The sequence below is a fragment of the Mastigoproctus giganteus genome, chromosome 11, assembly GCF_048544385.1.
Source record: "Mastigoproctus giganteus isolate SK-2022 chromosome 11, ASM4854438v1, whole genome shotgun sequence".
Lineage (NCBI taxonomy): Eukaryota > Metazoa > Arthropoda > Arachnida > Uropygi > Thelyphonidae > Mastigoproctus > Mastigoproctus giganteus.
The window spans coordinates 91,038,369-91,066,216 of record NC_143585.1 but is presented as its reverse complement, the minus strand read 5'-3'; the positions used below and the strand labels follow the sequence as shown (position 1 = coordinate 91,066,216).

The window sequence follows — 27,848 nt, the reverse complement described above, 5'->3', positions numbered from 1 at the left end:
GCTGGGGGGGAACAGATAGAAGTATGGAGACGATAGGGAAGGCAGCCCCCAGAAATATCACTGGGGATAAGTCCCATTAGGGGAAAAAGGGGCAGCAGGGGAGGAGACAGGAACCCATCTTTCCCCCACTAGGGAAAAGGGAGTAAAGGTATTACACAAGGGAGCAAGATTGCCAGATGGCAATGGCAGCAGAGCTGCATGTTGTCAGGTGGGGGAGAGACATTTACTTCATTCATAATCTGCATTTTCACTATTTTTATACTTTTTTTTTAACATTTTATAGTAATTTTTTTTTTAATATTTTCTGTTAAGTTATATATATATATATATATATACATATATTTTTTTTTACTCACTCATCTTTTTTTTTTTGCACACACGGGGGGGGATGCAATAGTGTGTAATGCAAATTTAATACTAATGCATAATAATTAAGCTAAGTAAGAATATAAACAATTAAAACTAGGGTTAGTGTGTACTTAACTGTAGCATTTATCGATTGTGTTCTTTCTCTCACACACACTCATTCTTCTGGCTTTCATTTTAATTTGTTTGACTCTTGCTTTCTGCACTGCACTCTCTGGGCACCTCAACTTACTGTTATTTTTCAGTTTATGGTGCAGGCCTAGCCATAAGTGTTTGCAGGCCAGGGGACAATGCAGAGAAAGTGTTTGTGTTGTTGGCGTTGTGTTGTTAAAAACTGGGATGCAACACGTCATCGAAGATGCATTTCTTGCACTCACACCTAGATTTCTTCCCACCAAATTACAGTGCTGTCAACGACAAACATGGTGATCACTTCCATCAAGACATTTCAGTGATGGGAACAAAGATACAAAAGCAAATGAAGTGCCGCTGTGTTAGCTTATTATTGTTGGATGGTGAAAAGGGATGCTCCTGAAGCTGAATACAAGGGAAAGGAGAAAAGGTCCCGTGTTTGATACAAGTATGTTCGTAGCTATAGCTTACCACCCATAAATAAAAAATACCTTGTACAAATATAAAAAACTACTTTTTTTCAAAAACAAGGGCAATCTGCCATTTTAAACACCATTTCCATGTTTAGCACCTCAAAATCTATAAAGTAAATTTACTTTCATGCCTGTAACAAGATATGACCTAAATTTTTTGTTCATTATAACATACTATATTATTACATTATAATATATACAATGTATTACTTATTAATATAATTTGCAGTCTGCTAAGCCCCATGTACTTTTTCTCACAGAATCCCAATTATGGATTGATTCAACCAGTGCTCATCTCAGTTGTCCTAATTATTTGCTGTATGATTCCTTTTGCTTCAAAGGTGGTACTTGTGCATATGTTCACTCTAATATTTTCTGTCAGAGATTTGGTAATTTGGAATCTCCTCTTTTCAATCTTCTCTGGCTTAAAATCTCTCCATCCCATTCTATCAAATTTGTTTGTTGCCTCTATCGTTCTCCCAACTCCACTAATCACTTGAAATCCTTCGACTTCCTCTCTTTAAAACTTGACTTTCTCCAGTCCAACTATCTTAACAGTAAAGTGATCCGTGGGGATTTTAATGTTCACAACTCGAGCTGGCTTTTTAAAGTCACATGGATCCAACTGTTTGAGATTCTGAAGCTTTTGCAATTACTAATAACCTCACACAGTTGCTCATTTACCTACCAGAATACCAGGCAATCCTAACCACACAGCCAACACTCAATATTTTTCTCCAAAACAACCCTTCCAAATATATGGTCGAGGTGAGTGGTCCTCTAGGCACCTCAGATTGCAACAAGTTTGTTTGTTTGTTATTTGGTTTTTAGGAGCATTAGCAACTAAGGCCATACTGCTCCGGGATATGCGATGGTCATTCCCTGACCTTTCTGCATTCTCCGTATTTGGTGGTGGCGGGCTCAAACCCCGGTCTAATCAAGAAGCGTGTGCTACGCACTGCTGCTCCTTCCCACCTGGCTACAAAGGCACCTTGCAACAAGTTAGCATTAGCATTACTTGAGGCAATGAGGCCAGAAAGCAAGCTTATACAGCGTCACAAAAAAAAAAAAAAAAAAAAAAACAAACCCTTCCCATTTCACCCATCCAGTCACTCCAAATGTTTGTCTAGTTCAGCCTTAAATTTATTTAAGCTATAAACTTCCACAACAACAGATGGAAGTCTGTTCCAGCAATCAACTACCCATTGGCTAAAGCACATCTTCTACAACTGTCTTCTTCACATCTTCTACAACTGTCTTCCCTCAATTTGAATCTATGCCCCCTCAGGTTTTTAGTCTGAGCAAGCAGAAGTATCCCAGCATTGAGCCTGCTCAAACCTGTCCACCTCTGTCAAAGTTGAAGGTCTATTCTCCAATTGGACCTTTCTCTATTCTTCTTTTCCTTGGCTGGATTACTGTTTAAAAAGTCTTCTGATGTGAGTATTTTGCTCAGGTCATGCCAGTGAAGTTATTATTGTAGAGATGAAACCGTCTATTCCACACTCCACCTTAAAATCTCTTCCTGTATCTAAACTTTAGTTTTCATATAAATATGCTAAGGTCTGTTTCAAGGTAAGGATGTTGGCATATCACAATTGACTTGTATCCAAATCTCCAGCAATTTTTGCCTACACCAAAGCCTGCAACAATTTTAAAGCAGTTATTAATCAGTCCAAACTTATTTTGAACAGAATAAGAGTGGAAAACTTGCTTCTTGTCCAAATGGTAGTCAAGCATTCTGGTACTCACCTCTGCCAAAACTAGATGGTTCTATTGTCACCTGAGCTAAAGATAAAGCTGACCTACTAGCATCCTACTTTTCTACTAATTCATGCATCGATGACCTTCATCAACCACCTCCTACCTTCCCCTTTCCTGATACATTCCATTCAATGTCTCCTATGGTCTTGATGCTATGAAAGTGTCAGGTCCTATGATATTTCTCCACTTGTTCTCAAAACCTGTGCTCCTGAGTTTTTTGTGTCACCTTTTTACATGCTTTTATTCCATTGGTGACCCAAATTTGCCAAGTTTTCCCCTTCTTGGAAATTTGCTCATATCCAGCTAGTTCTTAAAATAGGATAACAAATCCCTGACATCCAATTATCATCTCCTTGCACTTACTTCCAGTCTTTTTAAAGTAATAGAGAAGTCCATTAACTGCCAACTCAAACTACCTAGAAACTTTTCTGATCATTTAAAGCCAATCTGGATTCTGTCAGAGTTGATCGATATACTAGTTTATATTACCCATCTATGGACAAATTCAATGTAAATTTTTGGTGAAGCTCTTGACATTTCAAAGCCTTTCTAAATAAGCTTTCATCATCTCTCTCTCTCTTTCTCTCTCTCTCTCAGGGTAACTCGGGAATTTTTTTTTTTTTGGCTGGTGCAGCATAAGCCTCAGGCTTCCTTGCACCATATGGCTAAAAAAAAAAAAAATAATAATAATAATAATAATAATATGGCTTGCCAACTGTTTTTTGTAATTGGATATCCAAGTTTTCTCTCTAACCGCTCATGGTGGGTGATGGTAGATGGTTCTCTGTCTTCTAACTTCTCCACTAATGCTCGTGTTCTCCCCAAGGTCCAATTCTTTCTCCCACTCCAACACATTGTCCACCAACCAATTTTAGAAACCCTGCACAAACAACTTCAGCTTCTTGAATATCCACTACCAATTGCTTGAATGCTGATCTCCAGGTATTTCTCCAGTGGGGCAAAGATAATTTAGTTGATTTCAATCTTTCAAAAACTCAGTCTGGTCTTATATCTCACATGAAGGATTCTTCTGCTCTAGAATTATTATTTTCAATGACACTCAGATTTCTAAACAAGATCACATATTTTTATGTGATTTGTTTGTATAAGCACATCGCAATTATTGCTTCCTCTGCATCTAAAAAAATTGGGTTTGTCTTTTGCTCTTGGCATTACTTTCTTTTATACAGCTGCTCACTCTGTATAAATCGCATATTTGCCCTACCATGGAATATTGTTCCCACTTTTGAAGCAGTGCCCCAAAACCTCTCTCATGCTTCCAGACTCCATTCAAAACAGAGGAGTTAATGACTGAACTCTAACAAAGTTTCTCTACTCTGTCTCACAGACATTGTTTCTGCTGCATGCCATTGCTATAGATATTTCCATGGACATTGTTCATGTGAGTTGGCTTCTATAATTCCCACTCTCGTTTCCAAACTGGTCCAAACATGTGCTGCAGCCAGTCAGCATCCATTTAATGTCCAACTTCAAACTCACACAACTAACTTTTCTTCTTCCACATCTATTCCTTCAACTTCCATTTTTTTTCTGGGGCAGTCTTTCTTCATACCTATTTCCTGAAAATTCAATCTACAGAAATTCAAGCCAAACATCGACAAGTATCTTCTTTCATCTTCTAAACCTTCAACCTTTACACGGCATAAGTACTGTAGGTTCTAATACTTCATGTGTTTTCATAAAAAAAAAAAAAAAAAATCACACCATGGATTTGTTAAGGGGAAATCTTACCTGATCAGTGTGATTGCAAAGTATGATACAATAAGTAAGAAAGAAACTGAATGAAAAAATAATTTTGACATCAAACTTGGATTTCAGAAAAGCTTTTGATGCTGTTTGACATAAAAGATTGCAATACAAATTGGAACAGTATGGCATTAAGGACAAGTTGCTGCTATCATTAAGTGGAAGAAGACAGAGTGGTAATCAATGGACAGTGCTCTTCATGGACGACTAATAGTTATTAGCAGAATTGCCGGGTTTTACTGTCGAGCTCATTGAATGAATATGTTGTTTTCTACATTTATTAAATGATATTGATAAAAGCATATCAGGCTTAATGTCGCAGTTTGCAAATGATACAAAGTGGGCAAGATGGTTAGTGATAGCAATCAGGGTATACAACTACAACAAGGTCTAGAAAAATTAGGCAGATGAGAAGTGGCAACTGAAGTTTAACAATGACAAATGCAAGATACTGCATATGGATAGCAGTGATCTCAGAATAACATACCAACTGTGTGGTACCACACTGAAGGTAGTGGAGAACACAGAGACCTTCGGATAATTGTGCAGTCAGATATGATGCCGTCTGAGCAGGGCAGACAGCTCAGGAAGTTTTATCAGTGATATACAGGAATTTTGCTAGCAAGGATAAGCAGGTAATTATCCTGTAGTATAAGGCAATGGTTGGGCCATAACTTTAAGTACTGCATATACATGTGAAAGCCTCATTTTAGGATGGATATGGATCTACTGGAATGGATATAGAAAAGAGCTGTGAGATTAGTGAGAGGAACAAAGGGTGCTCTTACCAGGGAAAGTTTCAGTTCTGTTCATTTATTCTTCATTAGGCAACCATTCTTTTTTTTTTCAATTTACTCTCTCTAAATGTTATTAGAGCTTTTGCCAGTCAAGGGGTTATCATCTCGCTGGCATTCCAAATTTTTCACTTCTGAAAAATTTTCTCCCTTTCACTCTAGTCTATTTATGGAAACCATAAACTTGCAAAGAAACATACCGTTTTACTTGTTTTAGTATTTTCCTTCTCTTCCTATTTTATTTGTTTTATATATATATATAGGTAGACTTTATTTTACTGTTAAAAAAATTTTTAATTTTTCTGTCCAGTCAGTGTCAACAAGAATATTTTTTGTAAATTATAAATTTGTCATTAATCATTAATATTATTACAGTAATCATTTGGAATGTATTTTGCTACAAAGTAAGTATGATTAGTTTATTCTTTATTATTTCTTAATAATTAGTTATCTGTTGTATGTTTTTATAAGCAATTTTTATTATATATATATATTTTTTTTTTTTTTTTGAGAAATTTTCAACTGTTCTTTTTAAAGTTGTAATGGGCAGGATGTAGTTCTAAACATTCATGTCTTTTGAAAATTGGATTTTTTGATAATGTATTTCATTTGATGATTTCACTTTGTGATTTGTTAGCCACCTGAGCAGGATCATCAACAGTTTCACTGTTGATGATCCTGCTCAGGTGGCTAACAAACTAAATGAGTATTTTGCATCTACATTCACCCCTGAGGGATTATTCAGGGAGGGGAATGCCAGAGGTGAGTTAAACTCTGGCAGCGAGTTAGATGATTTTGTAATAACTGCGAGGAAAGCGGAGGAGAAATTATTGAAGATAAACATAAAAAAAGGCACCTAGGGTGGATGGGATCTATTCAGTTATATTAAAGGAGACAGCAAAGGAAGTAAGCAAACCCTTAGCCATAATTATGAGAGCTTCCCTGGACTCAGGAGAGGTACCCATGGACTGGAGATGTGCAAATGTTACCCCAATTCACAAAGGAGGATCAAAAGGCAACATAAGTAATTATAGACCTGTTAGTTTAACTTCTGTTCCAGGAAAATTAATGGAGGCAATGGTTAAAGAAGCACTGCAGGATCATCTAGACAAGACTTCAGCTATTGCTCGGACACAGCACAGTTTTGTTAAAGGGAAAGTCTTGGCTGACCAATTTGATTGAATACTATGATGTGGTCACAAAGGAACTGGATGCAAGGAATAACTTTGATATCATATATTTGGATCTTAGAAAGGCTTTTGATACTGTTGCACATGGAAAACTGCTGCACAAATTGGAGCAGTGTGGCATTGCAGGAAAATTGCTGCTATGGATAAAGGGATGGTTGAGTGGAAGAAGACAGAGTGGTAATCAATGGAAACTGCTCTTCGTGGACTAATGTTATTAGTGGAGTTCCTCAGGGTTCAGTGTTGGGTCCATTGTTGTTTTCTGTATTTATAAATGATATTGGTGTTGGTATATCAGGCTTAATATCCAAGTTTGCAGACGATATGAAGGTTGGCAGGGTTGTTAAGGACACTAATGACAGTACACTGCTGCGACAGGATCTAGAAAAGTTGAGCAGATGGGCTGAGAGGTGGCAAATGAAGTTTAACATTGACAAATGTAAAATGCTACATATGGGAAGCAGTAACCTCAGAGTAACATATCAACTCTGTGGTACTACACTGACAATGGTAGAGAATGAAAAGGACCTGGGGGTAATTGTGTAGGCAGATATGAAGTTTTCTGAGCAGTGCCGAAGGTCTGCAAGAGTAGCTCATGGTGTCTTGTCAATGATATACAGGAATTTTTCTAACAGAGATAAGCAGGTGATTATCCCCTTGTATGAGGCAATGGTCAGGCCACACCTTGAGTACTGTATACAGGTCTAGAGGCCTCATTTTAAGAAGGATGTGGAGCTGTTGGAACGAGTACAGAGAAGGCCAACAAGATTAGTGAATGGAACAAAGGGTTGCTCTTACAAAGAAAGGCTTAATTTTGCAGATTACAGTGTCTGGAGACTAGGCACCTGTGAGGTGATCTGATTGAGGTTTTTTTGGCTGATGCTGCATAAGCTTGCTTTCTTGCATCATATGCCTCTACTAATGCATTTACAAATTTAGACAAGGATAAGGAAGATGCTAGAACAAAATTACAGAATAAAGAAGATGCTATGGCAAAACTGGAATGTAGGTGACTATTCAAAAAAAAAAAAAAAAAAAGTTAAGAATCACTGCTCTGGAGCTTTAGCATAAAGGCATTGACTATGAGTCATATGGAAATTTTATGAATTATAACAATTTCCATAATCAAATTGAAATTACAGTAATACAAGATAATGTAAACTAGTGTTCTGAAAGTAGGAAGACTATAAAGTATTTAAGGGCAAAGGCCTCACTGCTACGAGGTAGAATGACTAATATTAGTGCAAATGCATCATTTTAACATAGCTATCTACCAAAGTAGTCTGGGTGAGTCTGGGTACGAGGTTATCCTGTGCGGACGAAGCTCCTTGAAGCTCTTGGAACAGAGAAGTTTTTCCTGATTTATTTTCTGATTTATTAGCATAAATTGTCATATTAACTTATTTTCTAGAGTAGCTTTATATTCCTAGTTACGATACTTAGTTTAAAGTTTAACTTAGACAGAGATTTTGTAGGTATTACTTAGTATCGGTAACGGTATCAAATCCACGTGTTACAAATTGAACGAGAAGTCTTTTTTTTAACCAAATTTAGTCGATTTATTAACCAATTGTTATATCAAATTATCTTCTATAAGTAGATTATAGACCTACTGAGGATCCTTAGTATATTCTAAATTGAGATAGCGAGATTTGGAAGCTAATCAATACTTACGAGTCCGTAGAAGTACCGTTCGAGAATTCCCGCCATTTTTACATGATAGCATAAGCTTAGTGTAGTATAGTGCCAATAGAATACAATTAAATTGACAATATAATATAATATTGTCAATTAATCAGTAAATCTATTAATCTTGATAAACTTTATTGTCGATTAAATTGTATTTTTAACTCTATATATTTATAACAACTTAATCGTAACAAATAATTAATACATAACTATAGTGGTACACGTGATACGGAAGTTCTATAAAAGGGAACTTGTAGAAAACACTAGATACCGAAAAAAAAAATAATAAAAATAAAAAATAACATAACTGTTTTTGGATATAACTTAAGGATTTAATTTTTGTTTTGAAATTTTATTGAATTAAATCGGAATCATGACTCTGACCAGAGCAGCAAAGCAAAAGGCTCAAGCTAATGGGAGTGCTGTGGTTCAGGGGAGAACTGAGGGGGGCAGTTGCCCTCTGAATCACAGTCTTTTAAAATGCACTGTTTGCTTGATGTTTGCGGAGCAGTCGGGTACGGGACATGGATGCTGCCAAGGGGGATGTCTTTGTGTGTGCCCGATGTAAGGAGTGCAAGGAAATCAGGCGACAACTCAGCGTTGTTATGGGCCTTTATGAGAGTTTGAAGGACAGGGTGGATGCCCTCGAAGGAAATAAATTGAGGGGCCCATCAAGCTCTCAGCTGCCCACATCAACGCCAGAGCTTGCACTTGGTCATTAGGCAACACAGAGGCAGCCCCCTAGGCAGAATGCGCTGGTCCCACAGGAACTAGTAGTTGTTGGTGACTCTATTGTCAGGGAAACGGGGAACATGCTTTGTAAAAAGGATAGGTGGAATAGGACCAGGGTATGTCTGCCAGGGGCAAAGGTTGATGACGTTGTAGAGCGGATATCATCTTTTAAGGGCACAAAAGGTGATATAGTTGTACACGTTGGCACTAATGACATTAAGAGTAGGAGACCGGCGGAATTACTTAGCAAGTACAGGACACTGTTGAAAAAAAGCCATGAATTAGGGTTGAATTTGAAAGTGTCTGCAATTCTGCCCAGACACGATAGGAGGGAGTATATGATGAGAGCCTTGTCGATCAATTCGGCCCTGGAGGGATTGTGCAAGGCTCGAGGGGTAGAATTTTTTTCAGCCTGGACTGTACTTGTTAACAGGAGAGATTGCTTCTACAGGGATGGGATACACTTAAATAGAAAGGGTGCAAGAATTTTTGCTGATGCTGTCGAGGCAGTGTTAGGTGGGTCGGAAAACTGCTAGTTGGGGGGGGGATACAAGGACTAATAGATTAACAGTGGCCACTGGCAGAGGTGGAAGTGATTCTTGCACTGTTTCTATTGAAATGAGCAGAAGCCTGAAAAACAAGATTCAGGATATTTCAGAGACTGCTGGGAGCCATTGCGGTACAAGTAAACACATGGGTTGTGTTAGGGTAGCTAAGAATAGAAACAGGTGCATGTATACCTGCATGTACACCAATGCTAGGAGTTTGGTAAATAAATTTGAGGTATTGCTCAAAACATCAAAGGCAGATATTGTTGGGATATCAGAGACGTGGTGTCACACAGATATAAGTAATGCGGAACTGGAATTTGGGGAATACAATGTGTATAGAAAGGATAGACAGGACAGGAGGAGAGGAGGGGTTATGCTATTAGTTAAGAAACACATAAAGTCCAAGGAAGTGAAGCCAGTCAACATCGATGGACAGGGCAGTGTCGAGTCAGTTTGGTGTGACATAAGCATAGGGGAATCAAAATTGCGAGTAGGAGTGTGCTATAGACCTAATGACTCTGATGAGTATAATAAGATATTGTACAGGGAAATAGAGTGGGCCAGTAAATCAGAGAGTCTTATAATGGGGGATTTTAATTTCCCAGATATTGACTGGAATTTGTGAGTTGGTCACTCGCACACTAGCAAGGCTTTTGTGGATTTATTGGATGATTGTTTTCTACATCAGCATGTTCGTGAGGCAACAAGAGGGAGCAATACTCTTGATCTGATTATCAGTAGTGATTCTTCATGCATTAAGAATCTGCAGATAAATGAACCACTAGGTGGCAGTGATCACAGTGTGTTGAAGTGGGATTTACTCAAGGAGGTAACTACCATCAGAGGTAAAGGGAAGGGTTTTTGTTTTCGTAAAGGCGACTATGATGGTCTGAGACAGTATTTAAATTCTATACAGTGGGACCAACTGATGATGTTACCAACAGCAAACTCAAAATGGGAAGCATTCAAGGAACTAATCTTGGAGGCTACCAGGCTTTACATACCAACTAAGAAATATTGTTCAAGGTTTAGGCCTAAATGGTTGTCAGATGAACTAATGAGACAGGTGGCAGAGAAGAAAAATGCATGGGATACATACAAATTAATGGGTGACATGGAAGCCTATGATAGATATAAGTTGGTCTGTAACCAAGTCACAAAGGAGATTAGGCAGGCAAAGGCAGACTACGAAAAATCCTTGGCAAAGGATGCAAAGAAAAACAGAAAAGAGTTCTTTACATATTTAAACTCAAGAAGGAAAGGGATGAATCAGATTGGTCCACTGGATATTGATGGTTCAACAGTTGAGGATCCTGCTCAGGTGGCTAACAATCTAAACGAGTATTTTGCATCTACATTCACGCATGAGGAGTTATTCAGGAAGGAGAATGATGTAGGTAAAGTAAACATTGGCAGTGAGCTGGATGATTTTGTAATAACTGAGAAGAAAGTGGAGGAGAGATTGTTGAGGATAAACATAAAAAAGGCACCTGGGGTGGATGGGATCTATCCAGTTATATTAAAGGAGGCAGCAAAGGAAGTAAGCAAACCCCTAGCCATAATTATGAGAGCTTCTTTGGACTCAGGGGAGGTACCCATAGACTGGAGATGTGCAAATGTAACCCCAATTCACAAAGGAGGATCAAAGGCTGACACAAGTAATTATAGACCTGTTAGTTTAACTTCTGTTCCAGGTAAATTAATGGAGGCACTGGTTAAAGAGGCACTGCAGGATCATCTAGACAAGAATTCAGTTATAGCTCAGACGCAGCATGGTTTTGTTAAGGGCAGGTCTTGCCTGACCAATTTGATTGGATACTATGATGTAGTCACAAAAGAACTGGATGCAGGGAATAACTTTGATATTATATATTTGGATCTTAGAAAGGCTTTTGATACTGTTGCACATGGAAGACTGCTGCACAAATTGGAGCAGTGTGGCATTGGAGGCAAATTGCTGCTATGGATAAGGGGATGGTTGAGTGGCAGAAGACAGAGTGGTAATCAATGGACACTGCTCAACGTGGACTAATGTTATTAGTGGAGTTCCTCAGGGTTCAGTGTTGGGTCCGTTGTTGTTTTCGGTGTTTATGAATGATATTGATGATGGGATATCAAGTTTAATGTCCAAGTTTGCAGATGATACAAAGGTTGGCAGGGTTGTTAAGGACACTACTGACGCTATGCTGCTGCAACAGGATCTGGAAAGGTTGAACAGATGGGCTGAGAGGTGGCAAATGAAGTTTAACATTGACAAATGTAAAGTACTACATATGGGAAACAGTAACCCCAGAGCAACGTATCAACTCTGCGGTACTACACTGACAGTGGTGGAGAATGAAAAGGACCTGGGGGTAATTGTGCAGGCAGATATGAAGTTCTCTGAGCAGTGCAGACGAGCTGCAGGAGTAGCTCATGGTGTCTTGTCAATGATATACAGGAATTTTTCTAGCAGGGATAAGGAGGTGATTATTCCCTTGTATAAGGCAATGGTTAGGCCACATCTTGAGTACTGTATACAGGTCTGGAGGCCTCATTTCATGAAGGATGTAGAGCTGCTGGAACGGGTACAGAGAAGGGCAACAAGATTAGTGAATGGAACAAAGGGTTGCTCTTACGAAGAAAGGCTTAAGTTTTGCAAATTACAGAGTCTGGAGACTAGGCACCGGCGAGGTGATCTGATAGAGGTGTATAAGGCTTTGAATGGTTTGAGCATGCTCAATGCCAATGGGATTCTTCATCTTGCTCAGAATAATCACCTCAGAGGGCATAAATTCAAATTGAGGAAGGACGGATGTCGGATAGATGTGCGGAAATTTGCCTTTGGCCAGCGGGTGGTTGGTTGGTGGAACCGATTTCCATCACTTGTTGTTGAAGTTGATAGCCTAAACAAATTTAAAGCTCAACTGGACAGGTATTTCGAACGAACGGAGGGGTGAAATGGGAGTGGTGTGTGTTTTTTTTTTTTTTTTTTTTGGCTGATGCTGAATAAGCTTGCTTTCTTGCATCATATGCCTCTACTAATGCTAATGCTAAAAGTAGTTAAATTAATTGAATTAATTAATTAAATTGGCATCGTTTTGGTTATATCTCACAGAATATGGCAACTCGTTGTGAAGGCATTCACAATATGAGATATAACCAAAACGATGCCAATTTAATTAATTTAACTACTTTGGTAGACAGTTATGTTAAAATGAAAGTAGGAAGTTAAAATAAATTTGAAAGATTGGTCATTATTAGGAGTGGACAAAGGAACTGGGTAATTTTTTTTTTTTTAATAAAAGGTTGCTTCCTTGCATTCTGCTAATACTATTCCCACATTTTCTGAATTCAATTAAAAATTGAATTCATAATTGGTATTTTTCTTTATTATCTGCTACTAAATGTCTGTCAACAATCTGTTTTGATTCTCAATTCTTCCAGGAAGCAGCACCAGACAACTCCTTTACCCCACTCAAGAAAAGCAAGAGAAAGAAAAGTCTCTTACTCAGTTTATATTTCTTTTATACAAAAAATGCAGCAATACAAACATTGAACCACAACCTTTGGTTTGCCAGGCAGGCAGGCACTTTACCCACCCGGCTAGCCCGGTTGACAAAATTCTATTTATACTACAGCAGAACACTAAGTCAGAGGAGTTTATTACTAATCGTTTTGTCAATGAATGCAATCAATTGTATTTAGCGGTGACATGACCTGAACCACAGTCAACTCAAATGAAAGTGCTACTGCACTTGACCACTATTATCAAATCACTGTAACTTAACCACTCAGACCAAGTGATTGTGATTCAATGTTTAAAATAATGTTTAATACAGTCTTGGATCAGAGTACTGATGACTAAGTATTTAGCCATTTCATGTGTCTGAGAATGCTAACATCTTTCACTGATTTTCATTGTGATATATTTTAAATTTCCATTTTGTATTTTTAAGTTCCATTTTCATACAAATTTCCATTGCAGACAGTATGCTAACAAAATAAAATAATAGAATCCTTTATTCATTTAACTACATGCTAATTTCTTCCTCTTAAATGTAAAATCTTTTCTTTGAATGTTATCAATGGAAGTCAAATTAAAGTACACATTTTATTCTCTTATTTTAAAATAAACAATGCCACAGGATCTCCTTTGACTCAGACAAAGGAAATGAAAATCTGCTGAAATACAGGGTGGTTATAGTGTCCTTGTGCAACTTTAAACTTTAAAAACTTTGGATGTACACATTTGGATGTGTAAATGGCATAGAAAAGCTGAAATCTTAAAGTTAGAAAGCAATACAGTTTGATTTTTTAACCTTCAACATAACTGCCATCATTTGTGACACATTTTTCAAACAAATTTTCCAACTTGTTGAAAACATTCCTTAGCTCAGTAATTTCATGAATTGCATTTGTGATCCTGACCTTAAGTTCATCCAAAGAACATTGTTTTGTTGAGTTACACAATGGTTTTAACATGACCCCCATAAAAAGTAGTCTAGTGTGGAGTCAGATCAGACGAACGAAGTGGTCAAGAAATTTGTCCAGCTCTATCGATCCACCTGTCTGGAAAGACATAATTCAAAAACTGTCGCACATTCGTAGCAGAGTGGCAGGGTGCACAGACTTGCTGAAAGGTGCTGTCAGAAAGATTTAACTGCCATAGTTAAAGGATGGGGGAATTCAGCAACATTTTAAGATAACATTCACCACTGACTGTTGCTTTTTTAAAAAAGAAAGGACTGATAATGCATGATTTCCTGAGAGTGCACCAGACATTGATTTTTGGACGTCTCTCATGTTGCTAGACTTCTCGAGGTTTCTCTTTTCTGCAAATACGGCTATTGTGGTGGTTGACTTTGCCATTAATGTGGAAAGTAGCCTCATCAGAAAGCGTCAACTCTTCAAGAAAGTCATTGGACTTGTCCATTTTTGATTTCATCTGCTGACAGAAATCCAATCTCGCTTGGTATTCTTCTTCCTGTAACATTTGAACTACCTGAATCTCATAAGCATGTTCATGCAGTTTCACTCTTAGAATTTTGTGCAGTGTCAATTGTAGAATGTTTAGTTCAGCAAATGCACGCCACACCAACTTGTGTGGACTCCTTTCAAATGCTTCCCGGACTACGGCCACAGTCTCTTTGCTAAGTCATAGATCGTGGTTTGTAATCCACAGAACCAGTTTCTCAAAACTTTTTCATCCAACTGTTAACTGAGCTCATGTCATGCATCTTGTCTGTAATGAGCAGTGAATCTTCTTTTCACAGCTGTTATGGACTTCAATTCTGCAAGCCATAATACACAGTTGACCTTTGCTTCTGCCGTCAGCATTTTCAATCAGTTGAAGGATCTGAAAAGAAATAAAAATTAATTAACCCAAAATTAACATCACTAAATACATAAAACTTTAAGAATTCACCTTTTATATGCCATTTACGGTATGCTTCTATCATCTGTACATCCAAAGTTTAAAGTTGCACAAGGATTTTATAACTACCCTGTATAATACTATATAATTTGGTTTTGTAACCTTTTAAAAATAGCATAATAATGCTATTACACTATTTTAATCATAATGTTGGAGTCATTAAAAAAGCTTTAAGTAAAACATTCTGTTGAGAAAAAAAAAAAAAAAAGAGGGGAGGGAATTGCTCTACTCGTTTACCCTCCCAACTGAGCCGTAATTCTGGACTGACTCTTAATGGGCTAAGTTATAATAGCACAGTGTTCTGATCAGTTCAAGAACAGAATAAACACACATTATTCTAATTTATATATCTCAATGTCTTATGCAACTTTTGTATAAGACATTGAGATCATTGTCTTATATAATTTTAATATTTTACAGACTCAGTCTGCAAATTAAAAACATAAAAAAAAAAAAAAAAAAAAGTTATCTTTTGTTATGTCTACTATACAATGCTACCACATTGCCATTTACCTTTTCTTTCTTGCAGCATGCCAAAAATTTATCTTCCACAGCTTTCCAATCAGAAACATTACTGCAGAGATGTAATTGGGGTGATGGACTATTCACTGCTTTCACATCATATGTACGGCATTTATGAAGTTTATACACAAGTGCTACAAATCAAAATACAATCAGTTTTTGCTATTTATAAAGTTTATTTCTATTATGTGATTATTTTATTATTAAAGTTACAGTTGCTGTATTCATCGCATCAGCAGCTCCTAACCTATGTGGTACATGCATTGCTGCATTACACTAAGCAGGAAAAAATTAACACTTATTCAATTACAAAAAAAAAATTAGGAATAACTATCTTTTTTTGAAAGCAGTACCAAACTAATCACAGTTGGGGATCATCATGTATTATATCTACCAAATGATACAATCACATATATTAATAAATAAATATGCAATAATAATAATAATAATCTGCTGATGGCTTAAGTACAACAGGATTAATGTTTAGTATTCACAAATGATATGAGAAAGCAAGTTTATACAGAATCAGCCAAAAAAAAAAGATTTTCATTATATTTGGGTATATATTGATTTAATAAATCAATTTAATGATTTAATAAATCAATATATACCCAATTGAAATATATCAAGTTGTTATACTCACAGGCTGAAAGCAAATTTTTGCACATCTTTCCTACAACCATTTTGTTTCAATTTAAATTAATGCCTCCTTATGCAAGGATGAAATTGGCAAACTCCATTTATTGTCATCACAGAATCAAAAATTGAAACATGACCTTCAGAAATTTTGTGCTCTTCTACTTGGCCCACACAGTGGAAACTCTCAATACCTTTCAACAAAAAGGTCTGATTTTTCCATTAAATTCCAAAAATCTTTGTTAGTTATGCAAAAAGTAAAAATGCAGCACCAAATTAAGCCTAGTCTCAATAATTACAATCAGTGATCACTGAATTATGACCACCCCATACATAATAGACTATGCTGCATAACTTTGAGTACAAAAAGCCAAACATACCACTAGAACAGTGGTAATTTGCATCTGGTTATGATCTTTGTATCTAAGTCAAAGTGATAAAGTAGCAATTATATGATATAGTATATCATGGAGTTTCAAAAGGGCATGATTGTGGGAGCTCGAGAGTCAGGTGCTTCCGTATTGGAAACAGCATGTCTTGTTGGTTGCTCACGACCCACTGCAGTTAAGGTGTACAAAGAATGATGTTGAACAGGTCAAACCATCTCCTACTGACAGAACAGTAAATAATTATGCAAGGTGGATGTTCGTGGTGAGCAAAGGGTACATGTGTTGTACAGGTTCAACAGCAGGTCACTGTGTGATAGCTGACATTGTAATACAATATAGCGAATGCAAGAACATTCCAGCCGACCGGGCTAGCCGAGTGGGTAAAGTACCTGCCCGGCAACCCAAAGGTCGCGGGTTCGATTCCCGCCTCGGGCTTGGATCAAAGTACTGCAAAAACCTTGGGAGGTGCAATATGGCCATAGAAGCCGATGCGCCAACAACTACCAAATCAAAATCAAAAAAAAAGAACATTCCAAATGATATGCCACACACTCAAACGTATAGGATTCCACAGTAGAACCCAAGGGATGCCTTCTACTCATTGCTGATCATTGTCAGCAGCAAACACTATGGTGTCAACAACATGCTGGTTGGACACTGGAGGGCTGGAAACAAGTGTGCTGATCAGATTAACTGCACACCATGTGCAGTAAAAGAAACATGAGTCCATTGTGCTTGTGTCCATTATCCAGGCAGGTGGTGGTTGTTGCTTAATATGGGGCATATTTTGCTGTCAAGAACTAGGTTCCTTGGCGTGCATGGATCAACATTTCACTGGTGAGGTCTACTGGCAGCTCTTAGGAGACCATGTACATGCTGCATTTTTTCCCAGACAGAATCTTCCAAGACAATAATGCGCTGAGTCATCGGGCCCACACTATGCAAAAGTAGTTCTAGAAACACAGCGAATATATCACCCATCTTGATTGACTCCAAACTTGACTGACCTCAATCCAATTCAGCACCTCTGGGATATTTTGTAATGGGAAGTTAGACATATGGACATCCAACCATCATTTATTCTGACACTGAAAAGCCTTGCAGGCGATGCAGATCTGTACAGATGTCTGGTGGAGTCAATGCCTACACAAATAGCAGCTGTTATGTGTGAATGGTGGCCCAACACGATATTAGGTAGGTGGTCATAATTCAGTGAATGTGCATAAGAATGTGACTTTAAAATCAGCACATAGCTCATCAAGTCTCTTTGGATTTACATCATGGAAGAATCTTACTAATATCCAATTGCTGAGACATGCAGGTTTTTTGATTGAAATTTCACTTGAACGCAATAATGGAGATAATATTTGAATAAGAGAATATAAAAAAAAAATGCATAAATGCTGCAGGGGGTTTTATTTTGAAAAATAATTTAAAATACTGTACATGTTTTTAATATAAAAATATGGATTTTTCACAGTTGTTTTCAGAAAAGATTGAAAATAAAGATGACATCCAAAAGTGTGAAATTTTGAATTATTTTTCTTGATGATTTTTAAGGTATAATTGGGGTAACTTTTTACTCCATTAACCGAGTATGTGTGAAGAGGAATAGAAAAATCACCAGAATACCCAATTACAGGTTATAGGATACCAGGCACTAAGCCATTAAAGTTTATATCCACAATTAAATCTAACAAGCTTTGAAGGTTTAAAGTTTCTCAGCACCTCTGTTAACTAAGGACAAAGTGCCAAGTCTAAAGTCAAGTTATAAAAATACATCAATGATTATCCAACAATCTATAAAATAAGTCCTTGGGAACTCGGAAAATACAATGATATATACTGGTTAGTATTGGTAGTAGAAAAATTATACAAGGAAACATGCTTATACAGCATCAGCCAAGAAAATCGCAAAACATCAGTCTATCTTTCTAATAATTTGTTTAGCCCTTCATTAAATTTATTAAAACTATCCACTTCCACAACATCAGACAGTTCAAAGGTGTCGAAATTTTGAAAAGGATCAGCACTGCCATTTTATATTTATTGCAATGTTTCTATAGGGGAGTTGGGGAAGGGAGCTATGAAACTGGGCCTAAAGTTTCCACTAGGGCCAACACAACATGCAATGAAAATTTAGCATTTGTCTGACTTTTCCTTCTAGAGCGGGGATTCTCAACGGGGGCAATATCTCACCGAATGGGGCGAAAAAAATCATGGGTTTGTGGTCCTCTAAAGTTCAACCCCACCCGACATCTTATTCCTTAATATTTAATTTTTCTCATTGGGTTTTCTTTTCCCCTGAGACAACCGATTTTAAACATAAGTATATTATGTTAGGAGTGAGAGAAATTGATAAAACGAAGATAGTGGACATGATTTAATTCAACCACCTTTGCAATTCATAGGCATTAAATGCCTAAGTGCTTTCAAAAATAATGTCTTCGCAATCCAGTGGCATAACTATGCCAATGCAGCCAAACTGGTGCATTGGGACCACGACCGAAAGGGGGCCCACTGTCCTCCTGCCCGAAACATAAATAAAGCTGCTGCTTCCAGGGCACTCTTTAAGGATTTGTGACTACAGGGGCCAAAAACAAATATAGGCCTATTTATCGGGGTCAGTAATATTGAGTATAGTATAGTATAACTATTGCACCTATTTTTCGGGGGGGGTCTACGCTAAACTTTGCATTGTGGTTCACCTTTTCTAGTTACGGTACAGTCACAATCCTTGGCGGTTGCGCCTTTCTGAGACCTTGGTAGCAGCATAGTTTATTTATTTATTTTTTTTGTTTCATTGGTCAATATATGAGGCATAGATGAGATGGAGAAATGTTTCAGTCTACTGTTTCTACTTGCTAAGCGACAATTAGCATTGATTTATTATTTCCTTGTGGAAGTTTATTTTTGATCCACAGTACTTTTGTGAGTGAAATGGGCTATGAGAGTCAAATAAAAATAGTTTATATTTTAATATTTAATACTTTGTAGTTATTCAACCCAATATCAATCATGTCAAGTGCTGGAAAGAAAGTGTCGACAGTATCTGGATGAATATGTAGTTTATGGTTTTATTGAAAGCCCATTCGACTCAAGAGAGTTGATGTGGCTTATGTGTAATAGTTCTTTTTCAAATGAGGCTATGAAACCATCAAGACTTTTAGATCACTTAAAAAAGGAAAACATCCTGATAAAATTGGTAAACATATCAAATATTTAAAAATGAAATTTTGAGCAACATAACACTGTTACTTCCTTATTTAAAAAGAACATACAAACAAAAAACAGATTGTGTCTTATAAAATTGCAGAAATAATTGCAAAAACAGGTACAGTAATGCTCATGCAGTTTCTGAAACTGTTATATGACCTGCAATAGACTGTAATTTCAACAGTGATGCATCAAAATCCTTCCGGTATTTTAACAGAATTGCTATTGAACAAAGATTTAATTTGAAGACAAATCGATGAGATTTCAGTTAACATTGAAGAACAACTAATTGGCAAACTAAAAACGAGAAATTTTTTTCTATTCAGATTGATGAAGCCACAGTTAAGGACAATAAGGCCCTTCTAATGGCATACGTTCCTTATTTCAATGATGATTGTAAATTGCAAGAAGAGATGTTTATAAAATCTACAGAAACTGACTACAGTAAACCCTCGCTATTCGCGGGGGTTATGTTCCTGAGAAATGCCACGAATACTGAGTTATAGCTCCCATAGTAATAAAGGGGTTCCATTCCAAAGTATGAAATATATAAGAAAAACTAGTCTAAAATTTTGTCTATGTATGTATTATATGTACCTTCATAATATGAATATGTATATAGACAGTACATAGTGAAATGCAGGCATATGGCATCGAAATGAAAATAAGAAACAATTTAATATTAAATGTAATATTAGAAATTTCAAACAAATCTTTCAAACCAGCGTCTTTGCTAGCTAAAAAAACGTATCCCGCCAGTGCTATCACCAGTTTCGCTAAAGTGTTGATAAAGGTGTTTTGCCTTTTCACGAATGATGAGTACACTTAACGGAATTTTATTTTGAGTTCGGTCTTCTATCCACAGATTTAAAGCTTTTTCCATTTTTTCTAATTTAACATCACGAGTTACAGAGCAAATTTTTGAAGCAATTATCATGGACACTACGGTGATTTTCTTCCGATTTTTTGATTGATCTTACCGTTGACTCATTGATTTTATAATGTTTTGCCACTGAGGAGACACTTTCACCATTAGAAATTTTGTCTAATAACTCAATTTTATTCGCTAATGTCATCATCTTCTTTGATCTTTTCACATTTCCCTTGTTATTCGTAGCCATATTTTTGTACGGATTAGAAAGAACTTGTCCACAATGTCACTTTCTGCCGTTAACACACTCGAAAAAGTCTGTTTTACACTGCAAAACGGTAGATTTATCACTTTTGTAAGCAATAAATTGATAGATTTATCAATTTATTATAGCAATAAATTGATAAATTTATTCAATTTATAAGCATATAAATTAAAAGCAAACGATGACAAGCGCATAACACATACTGAACAAGGATTAGCGAGAAACATCCGTGCTCGCGAATTTGTCACTCCTCACCCCCCCCACCCACTAAGCGCTGTTTTGACCGGGAAAGATAATTTTAGCCACGCCCACATTTTTTTATGGCAGAAAATGTTCACGGCGCTTTAAAATTCACATTTTTTTAGGTTTCATTTTATATTAAATCAGCGACCGCGAATACAGATACCGCGAATAGCGGGGGTTTACTAAATCAAGCCATCAACCTTGCAGTTATATTACAAAACGCTTTTCCTTCCTACCATATGCTACGCCGCAGGGGCCTGGGCCCCTAGTGTCTGCCGGGACCAAGTAAACAAAATCCTTACTAGGGCTCAACGCTTCTTCCTCCTGGCCACATCCAGAGCCTGCCGCACAATATCATCAGCAGCCCTAGAAGTCATATGTGGGAAACTCCCAATCAAATTTGAGCTCATAAACTCATTCCTAAAATACCAACGCAAACTAGATACACCAAAGGAAATTGGACAATACAGCATAGACCAAAACCTATCAGGAAAGGAAGACAGCACCCGTCTAAGATGCCAATTCCTGCAACAATGGCAGGAAGAATGGGCCACAAACACAAAAGGAAGAACCACGCTCCTATACTTCCCTGAAGTCATGGAATTCGGTAAAAACTGCAAACCCTGGCTTAACCCAAGCTTATACACGATGTTCTTACTATCAGGACATGGTAGCCTGAACTTCAAGCTCTACTCCTTCAACTTGACAGCGTCCCCAAACTGCCACTGTGGCTCCCCAGAGACAGTACAACACATCCTATTCGACTGCACACAATATACGGACCTGAGGATGCCGCTGCAACTTGTTACTAATGTTTACTTGCCAAGTGAGCTACCAATATTGGTGGCCTCCCCGGACCATTTCTCTGCCCTCTCCCTATTTGCAGAAAAGGTCTTCTCCCGCAGATCAAGACTACTGAACACAAGAGAACAGACCTAGGTCGAAATTTGATGGAGGTCTGCACTCTACATCTGTATGAAACTGTAAGGAGCTGGTGAGTACAGCCGCATTGCCTACCAAGTAGAAGACTCAGTCAATGTGGGCACATGCCTGAATAGGAAACTCAAACCTGTTGTTGACAAGTGCGTGAAGTGAGTGATTGTGACCAGCATAACCACATCCAAAAAACCATTAAAAAACTGACAGCAACTTAAAGACTGACTACAAGAAGAGGTTGAACACTCAACCTACTGACTGTTAGGTAACTGATTCTGATGCACATAAACTGGTGGATCAGATACTCTTCCTTGTACTAGACAATAACTAACACAAACAACCAAACACAGGCTGCCAGCTCTAGGACAGGATGCGCCCTGCGGGAACTGTGCTGAAGCCTGCCATGTCAAACAGCCACAACCACTAGAAGAATCAGAGACAAGAATGGTGGACACAACCATATACTATGCCCCACTCTGGACAGGACTGAGCCCTGCGAGCTGAGGGACGAGTCTCAACACACTGGACTCATGCGACAGGATTCTAAGCCATGCACTGAAGCAACTGGCTCAGTACAGGTAAACCTTGTAATAGCTTTCTCCTCCCTCCCTCACCCAACTGCTGGGTGTGCCAGTTCCAGGACAGGATTGGGCCCTGCAGGAACAATGCACGTTTAGGGATTTTATTATTCTATTACACATTGTTATTAGCTAAAATAGTAGAACCTGGCTGCCTCCTCGTGGCTAGGGATGGGAGCGGGGGGGTTGGGGCACACCTCGCCTTCGACCCCCTGCTGCTAAATGCCAGGCGCCAGCCACAACCAACATAAAACAACACACAACTCACACTAACCTACAAACTAGTAATCAATAAATTAAAATCAGAACAATTAAACATAAATTCAAACTTAAATTCGAACTCAAACTTAAATCTAAACTTTATCTATAACTCAATCTTAACTTAGACTTAAACTTGAACTTAAAATTAATCTTAACCTCAACTCTAACCCTAACTTCAACATAAACTAAAACTTAAACTTAAAACTGAACCTTAATCTAAACTTAAACTTGAACTTTAATTTAAACGAAAACAATAAATTAAACTTCAACTTACTTCAAACCTTAGCTTGAACCTAACTTAAACGTTAATCTAAACCTTAACTTAACCTTATTAGTGGAATTTCACAACACTGCTGGCAACAAAAAACGCTTAACATACGGCGGACATAGGGGACACCCTGGAAACGCCAGTAACCTACATAAATACTTTGCAGTGTCACTACATTACTTGGCAAAAAGCCTTGTAAATGTAAATGTCATCACATTACTTGGCAAAAAGCCTAACAAACGGCGGATATAGGGGAAACCCTGGAAGCCGCTAATAACTCACAAATACACTTTTTTCTGTATACATGTCGCAAATGGATATATATGTGAGAATGTATATAAATTGTATATAAATCTTGTATCATGTATATATAAATGGATGTATAAATCTTGAGAATGTATATAGAATTGTGTGTATAAATAAAATGTAAAAAAAAAAAAAAATGTATACTGAACATCCATTTTTGCTGCTGTAAAAACATGGTTTTATGAAAAACAAGTACCATTGCAAAATTGGTATCCTATGCCACTGGTGTGCTACCTCCATGGTTGGAAGACAAAGGTTTTATAGCCCACCTAAAGGAAGTATATCCCGGAGTTCTTGCAATATTGGTGTAATTTGTACACCAACATCATCTGGATGATAAAAAAAATTAGTCCACTTCTTTATCAATCTCTCAGTATAGTTATTAAAACCATTAATAAAGTATAAATTATATAAAGCATAAATTGTATAAAGCATAAATTATAAAATAAAGTCACATTGCAAATATAATCACCTTTTCAGAAAATTTTGTGTTGATAATAAGAATAGTATGTGAGGCTTCTTTTACATACAGAAGGCAGATGGCTTTCTAAAGGCAACTGTCTAACAAGATTTGTAAATGTTTTTGATATGATAATTAGTTTTTAAGAAAGAAAAGGAGACACAATAACATCACATGGCTACATGGCTTGGATTTTTCAAAAACTTAATGAAATATCACTTCAACTTCAAGGGAAATTAATTACGGTAATAGACTGCAAACGCAAACTAAAAGTCTTCACTAAAAAACTAGAAATATTTGAAAGCAATTTAATAAGAAAACATTTTTCACAGTATGCAAGAGTATACATTTGTGTTCTTTAAAAGGTGAAATGTAAAATAGATTTTTAGATTTAATTTCTTTTGAAGTGAAGCCATGGATGTTAGACCCAACTGGATGTGATGTTGGGTCTGCTAGAGAAAAAATTCAAGAACTCATTGAATTTTTTTTTATGTAAACCCCAAACACGAGAGGTATTAGAAACTATAGTACTTAGTACCATGCTTGGGTTGGAGATTGAGAAGATGAAAGAACTTCTGTAGACTGTAATTTTCAGGAAATATGTAAGACGGAAGGTTGTTCCAGAAAACGGCAGTTGAATGAATACACGAGGAAGATGAAAAGTTGGTTCTGTGAGTTTGAAGTTGGACAGTAAATGGATGTTGGCTGGTGGCGGCACGTGTTTGGACTGTTTTGAAAGAGAGAGCGAGAATTATAGAAGCCAATTCAGAAGAACAGTGCCCATGGAAGTATCTGTAGAAGAGGCATGCAGCAGAAACAGTACGTCTCTGAGACTGAGTGGAAAGACTGTTAGAGATGAATCATTAATTAACCTAACTGCCCTCTTCTGAATGGAATCAAGAAGCCTGAGAGAGGTTTTGGGGGCACCACCCCAGATGTGGGAACAATATTCCATGGCAGGGCAGATTTGCAATTTATACAGAGTGAGCAACTGTTTGGAAAAAAAGTAACGCCGAGAGCGAAAGAGAAAACCAAGTTTTTTAGATGCAGAGGAAGCAATATTTGTAATGTGCTTGTGCCAAGAGAGATTAGAAGTCAGGTTAATCCCCAAAAGAGATATCTCATTTTGCCTAGAAATTGGAGTGTCACTAAAGATAACCATAGGAGCAGAAGAATCCTTTTTGCCAGATATCAGACAAGACTGAGTTTTAGAAAGGTTGAAATCAACTAAGTTGTCTTTGCCCCACTGGAGAATTACCTGAAGATCTGCATTTAAGGAATTGGTAGCAGATTTTCGAGAAGTTGAAGCTGATTGAGCAGGACAAGGTTTCTCAAAATGGAAAGTGGAATGCAATGTGCTATCATTGGCAAAACTACGGATAGGATTTCCAATCAATGGAAGAAGGTCATTAATATACAAGAGGAAAAGAGTGGGAGAAAGAACTGAACCTTGGGGGACACCGTCATTAGTGGAGAAGTTAGAAGACAGAGAGCCATCTACCATCACCCTCAGTGAGCGATCAGAGAGAGAAAACTGGATAACCAAATACTAAAAACAGTTGGGAAACCATAAGATGGAAGCTTGTTTAGAAGACCTTTATGCCAAACACGATCGAAAGCCTTTGAGATATCAAAAGCAACTACTTGTGTTTCACCGAACCTTTCCATTGAATTAGTCATAAATGGGTAACATAAACCTGAATATCACCAGTGGATCGATACTTACGGAATCCATACTGGCGATCGTTGATCAGATTGAAGGTTTCTAGGTAGTTTAAGAGTTGGCGGTTAATTGATTTCTCCATTACTTTAGAAAGGGTAGAAGTAATTGCAATGGGACGATAATTGGATGGGAGGGATTTGTCACCCTTTTTAGGAACTGGCTGTATATGAGCAAATTTCCAAGCAGAAGGAAAAACACCTTTGGAATAAGAAAGTGAAAAAAGGCGGCAAAGAATAGGAGCAAGTTCAAGAGCACAGATTTTGAGAACAAGTGGAGAAATACCATAGGAACCTGGAGCTTTCTTAGCATCAAGATTCATCAAAATCCTCCTGACATCCTTTTGACGGAATACCACAGGAGGCATTGAATGGAGCGTGTTGGGAATAGTGGCAGGTGTTTTACCAAGATCATTAATACACGAGTTGGAAGAAAAATGGGATGCTAGCAGGTCAGCTTTATCCTTGGCTGAAGTGACAACAGAACCATCTGGTTTGGACAGAGGTGGAAGCAGAGATGGGCAAAAGTTGTGGCCAATGGCTTTGGCAAGAGACCAGAATGCTCGGCTACCATTAGGGCAAGAAGCAAGTTTTCTACTCTTAGCCTGTTCAAACTCTAGTTTGGACTGATTAATAACTGCTTTACAATTGTTGCGAGCTTTGGTGTAGCAGAAAATGAAACTGGAGAATTAGAAACAAGCCAATTACGATATGCAACATTCTTCTCTTGAACAGCCTTAGAACATTAATTGGAAAACCAAGGTTTATTTAAAGGACGAGATTTTAAAGTGGAGTGTGGGATAAAGGATTCCATTCCTGCAAGAATAATTTCACTGACACGACGCGAGTTTTGAAACAGTAATCCGACCAAGGAAAAGAAGTCTCGCAGGTCATCCCATTTTGCATTCTTGTAATGCCAAACAACACGAGGTTGGGAATAGCCATGAGATAAAGGTTCCATTGGAGAAGAGACAATCACCAAGTTGTGATCTGAAGTGCCTAAAGGAGCTTTCACATCGACTGTGTACTTAGAAGGGTTGTTTGTGAAAAAAAGATCAAGCGTATTGGCTGTATGATTAGCATTGTCCGGTATTCTTGTAGGTAAATGAACAATCTGTGCAAGGTCATTAGTAATTGCAAAAGCCTCAGCATCTCGACCAGCTGGGTCGGTGTGACTAGAAAACAGAAGCCAGCTAGAGTTGTGAACATTAAAATCACCAAGGAAAATTACCTCACTGTTAGGAAAGTTGGACTGGAGAAAGTCAAGTTGCAAAGAGAGGAAGTCAAAGAGCTCCAAGTGATTAGTGGAGTTGGGAGAACAGTAGAGACAACAGATGAATTTGAGACAATGAGGTAGAGAGATTTTAAGCCAGATAAGATCAAAGAGAGGAGATTCCAAATTGCCAAGTCTCTGACGGAGAATATCAGAACAGACATATGCACAGATACCACCTTTGAGGCGAAAGGAATCATACAGCAAATAATTTGGGGAACTGAGATGAGCAGTATTTGAATCAACCGATAACTGAGATTCTGTCAGAAAAAGTACATGGGGTTTGGTAGACTGCAAGTGGAAATGGACATCATTGAGATTAGAATTGAGACCACGTATATTTGTGAAATGAATTAGGAAGTGCTTGGGAGGTTTAGATCTTTTCACAGATAAGCTTGCTCTATTAGTATGACAATTCATGGTGTATTCAATAGTAAGAAAAGGTGGGTGGGACATGCTGTATGAAGTAATGAAATTTTTGGATATGGCATACACACGGTAAGAATATACCCAGATCCTTGACATAATGTGGCCTCGACAATGCTCCCTGCATACACACTACTCGGACTCCCTCCAGTCACCATCTGGCAGAGTAGAGGTAGCAAGATTATACACTAGCTGATCCGGAAGCCTCCTAGAGAGTTACCGATAGGTTCGGTCCAGTGTACTAACTAGCGGCCGGCCTGCGAACACCGTTTTAGAGCTGTACCCTCGAAATGTAAGGAATATTGGATCTCGCCACGATGTTCATCATAACCTCAAAAGTCATCAATCATACTGCATGATGGAAGAGATAGGGAAGGGTTGACTGGAACTTAGCTCTAGAGACTAAACATGGGTTCCACCACTTCAAGCCTCCAATAAGCAAATGAATTGAAATGTAACGAAGAATGCAAATACAAATTCGAAAAAAGTGGAATGGCTGAGTTGTGGGGAACAAAAACAACTTTATTCAACATCATCAGCCATTTTCAATCCACTGCAGGATGAAGGGCTCTCCAGCAACTTTCCAGTTCCTTCTGTTTTGTTCATTTACT

General features: G+C 37.7%; 1 protein-coding gene across 1 annotated transcript in view; it reads right to left on the bottom strand.

Annotated features, from left to right (window-relative positions):
- Positions 1–27,848, bottom strand: part of LOC150078253 (exonuclease 3'-5' domain-containing protein 2-like) — a 163,514-nt gene that overhangs the window by 127,688 nt on the left and 7,978 nt on the right. The window contains exon 2 of the mRNA XM_090384514.1: positions 15,382–15,524. Within this exon, the coding sequence (XP_090240640.1) occupies positions 15,382–15,524 (143 nt within the window). The remainder of the gene's footprint in view (positions 1–15,381; positions 15,525–27,848) is intronic.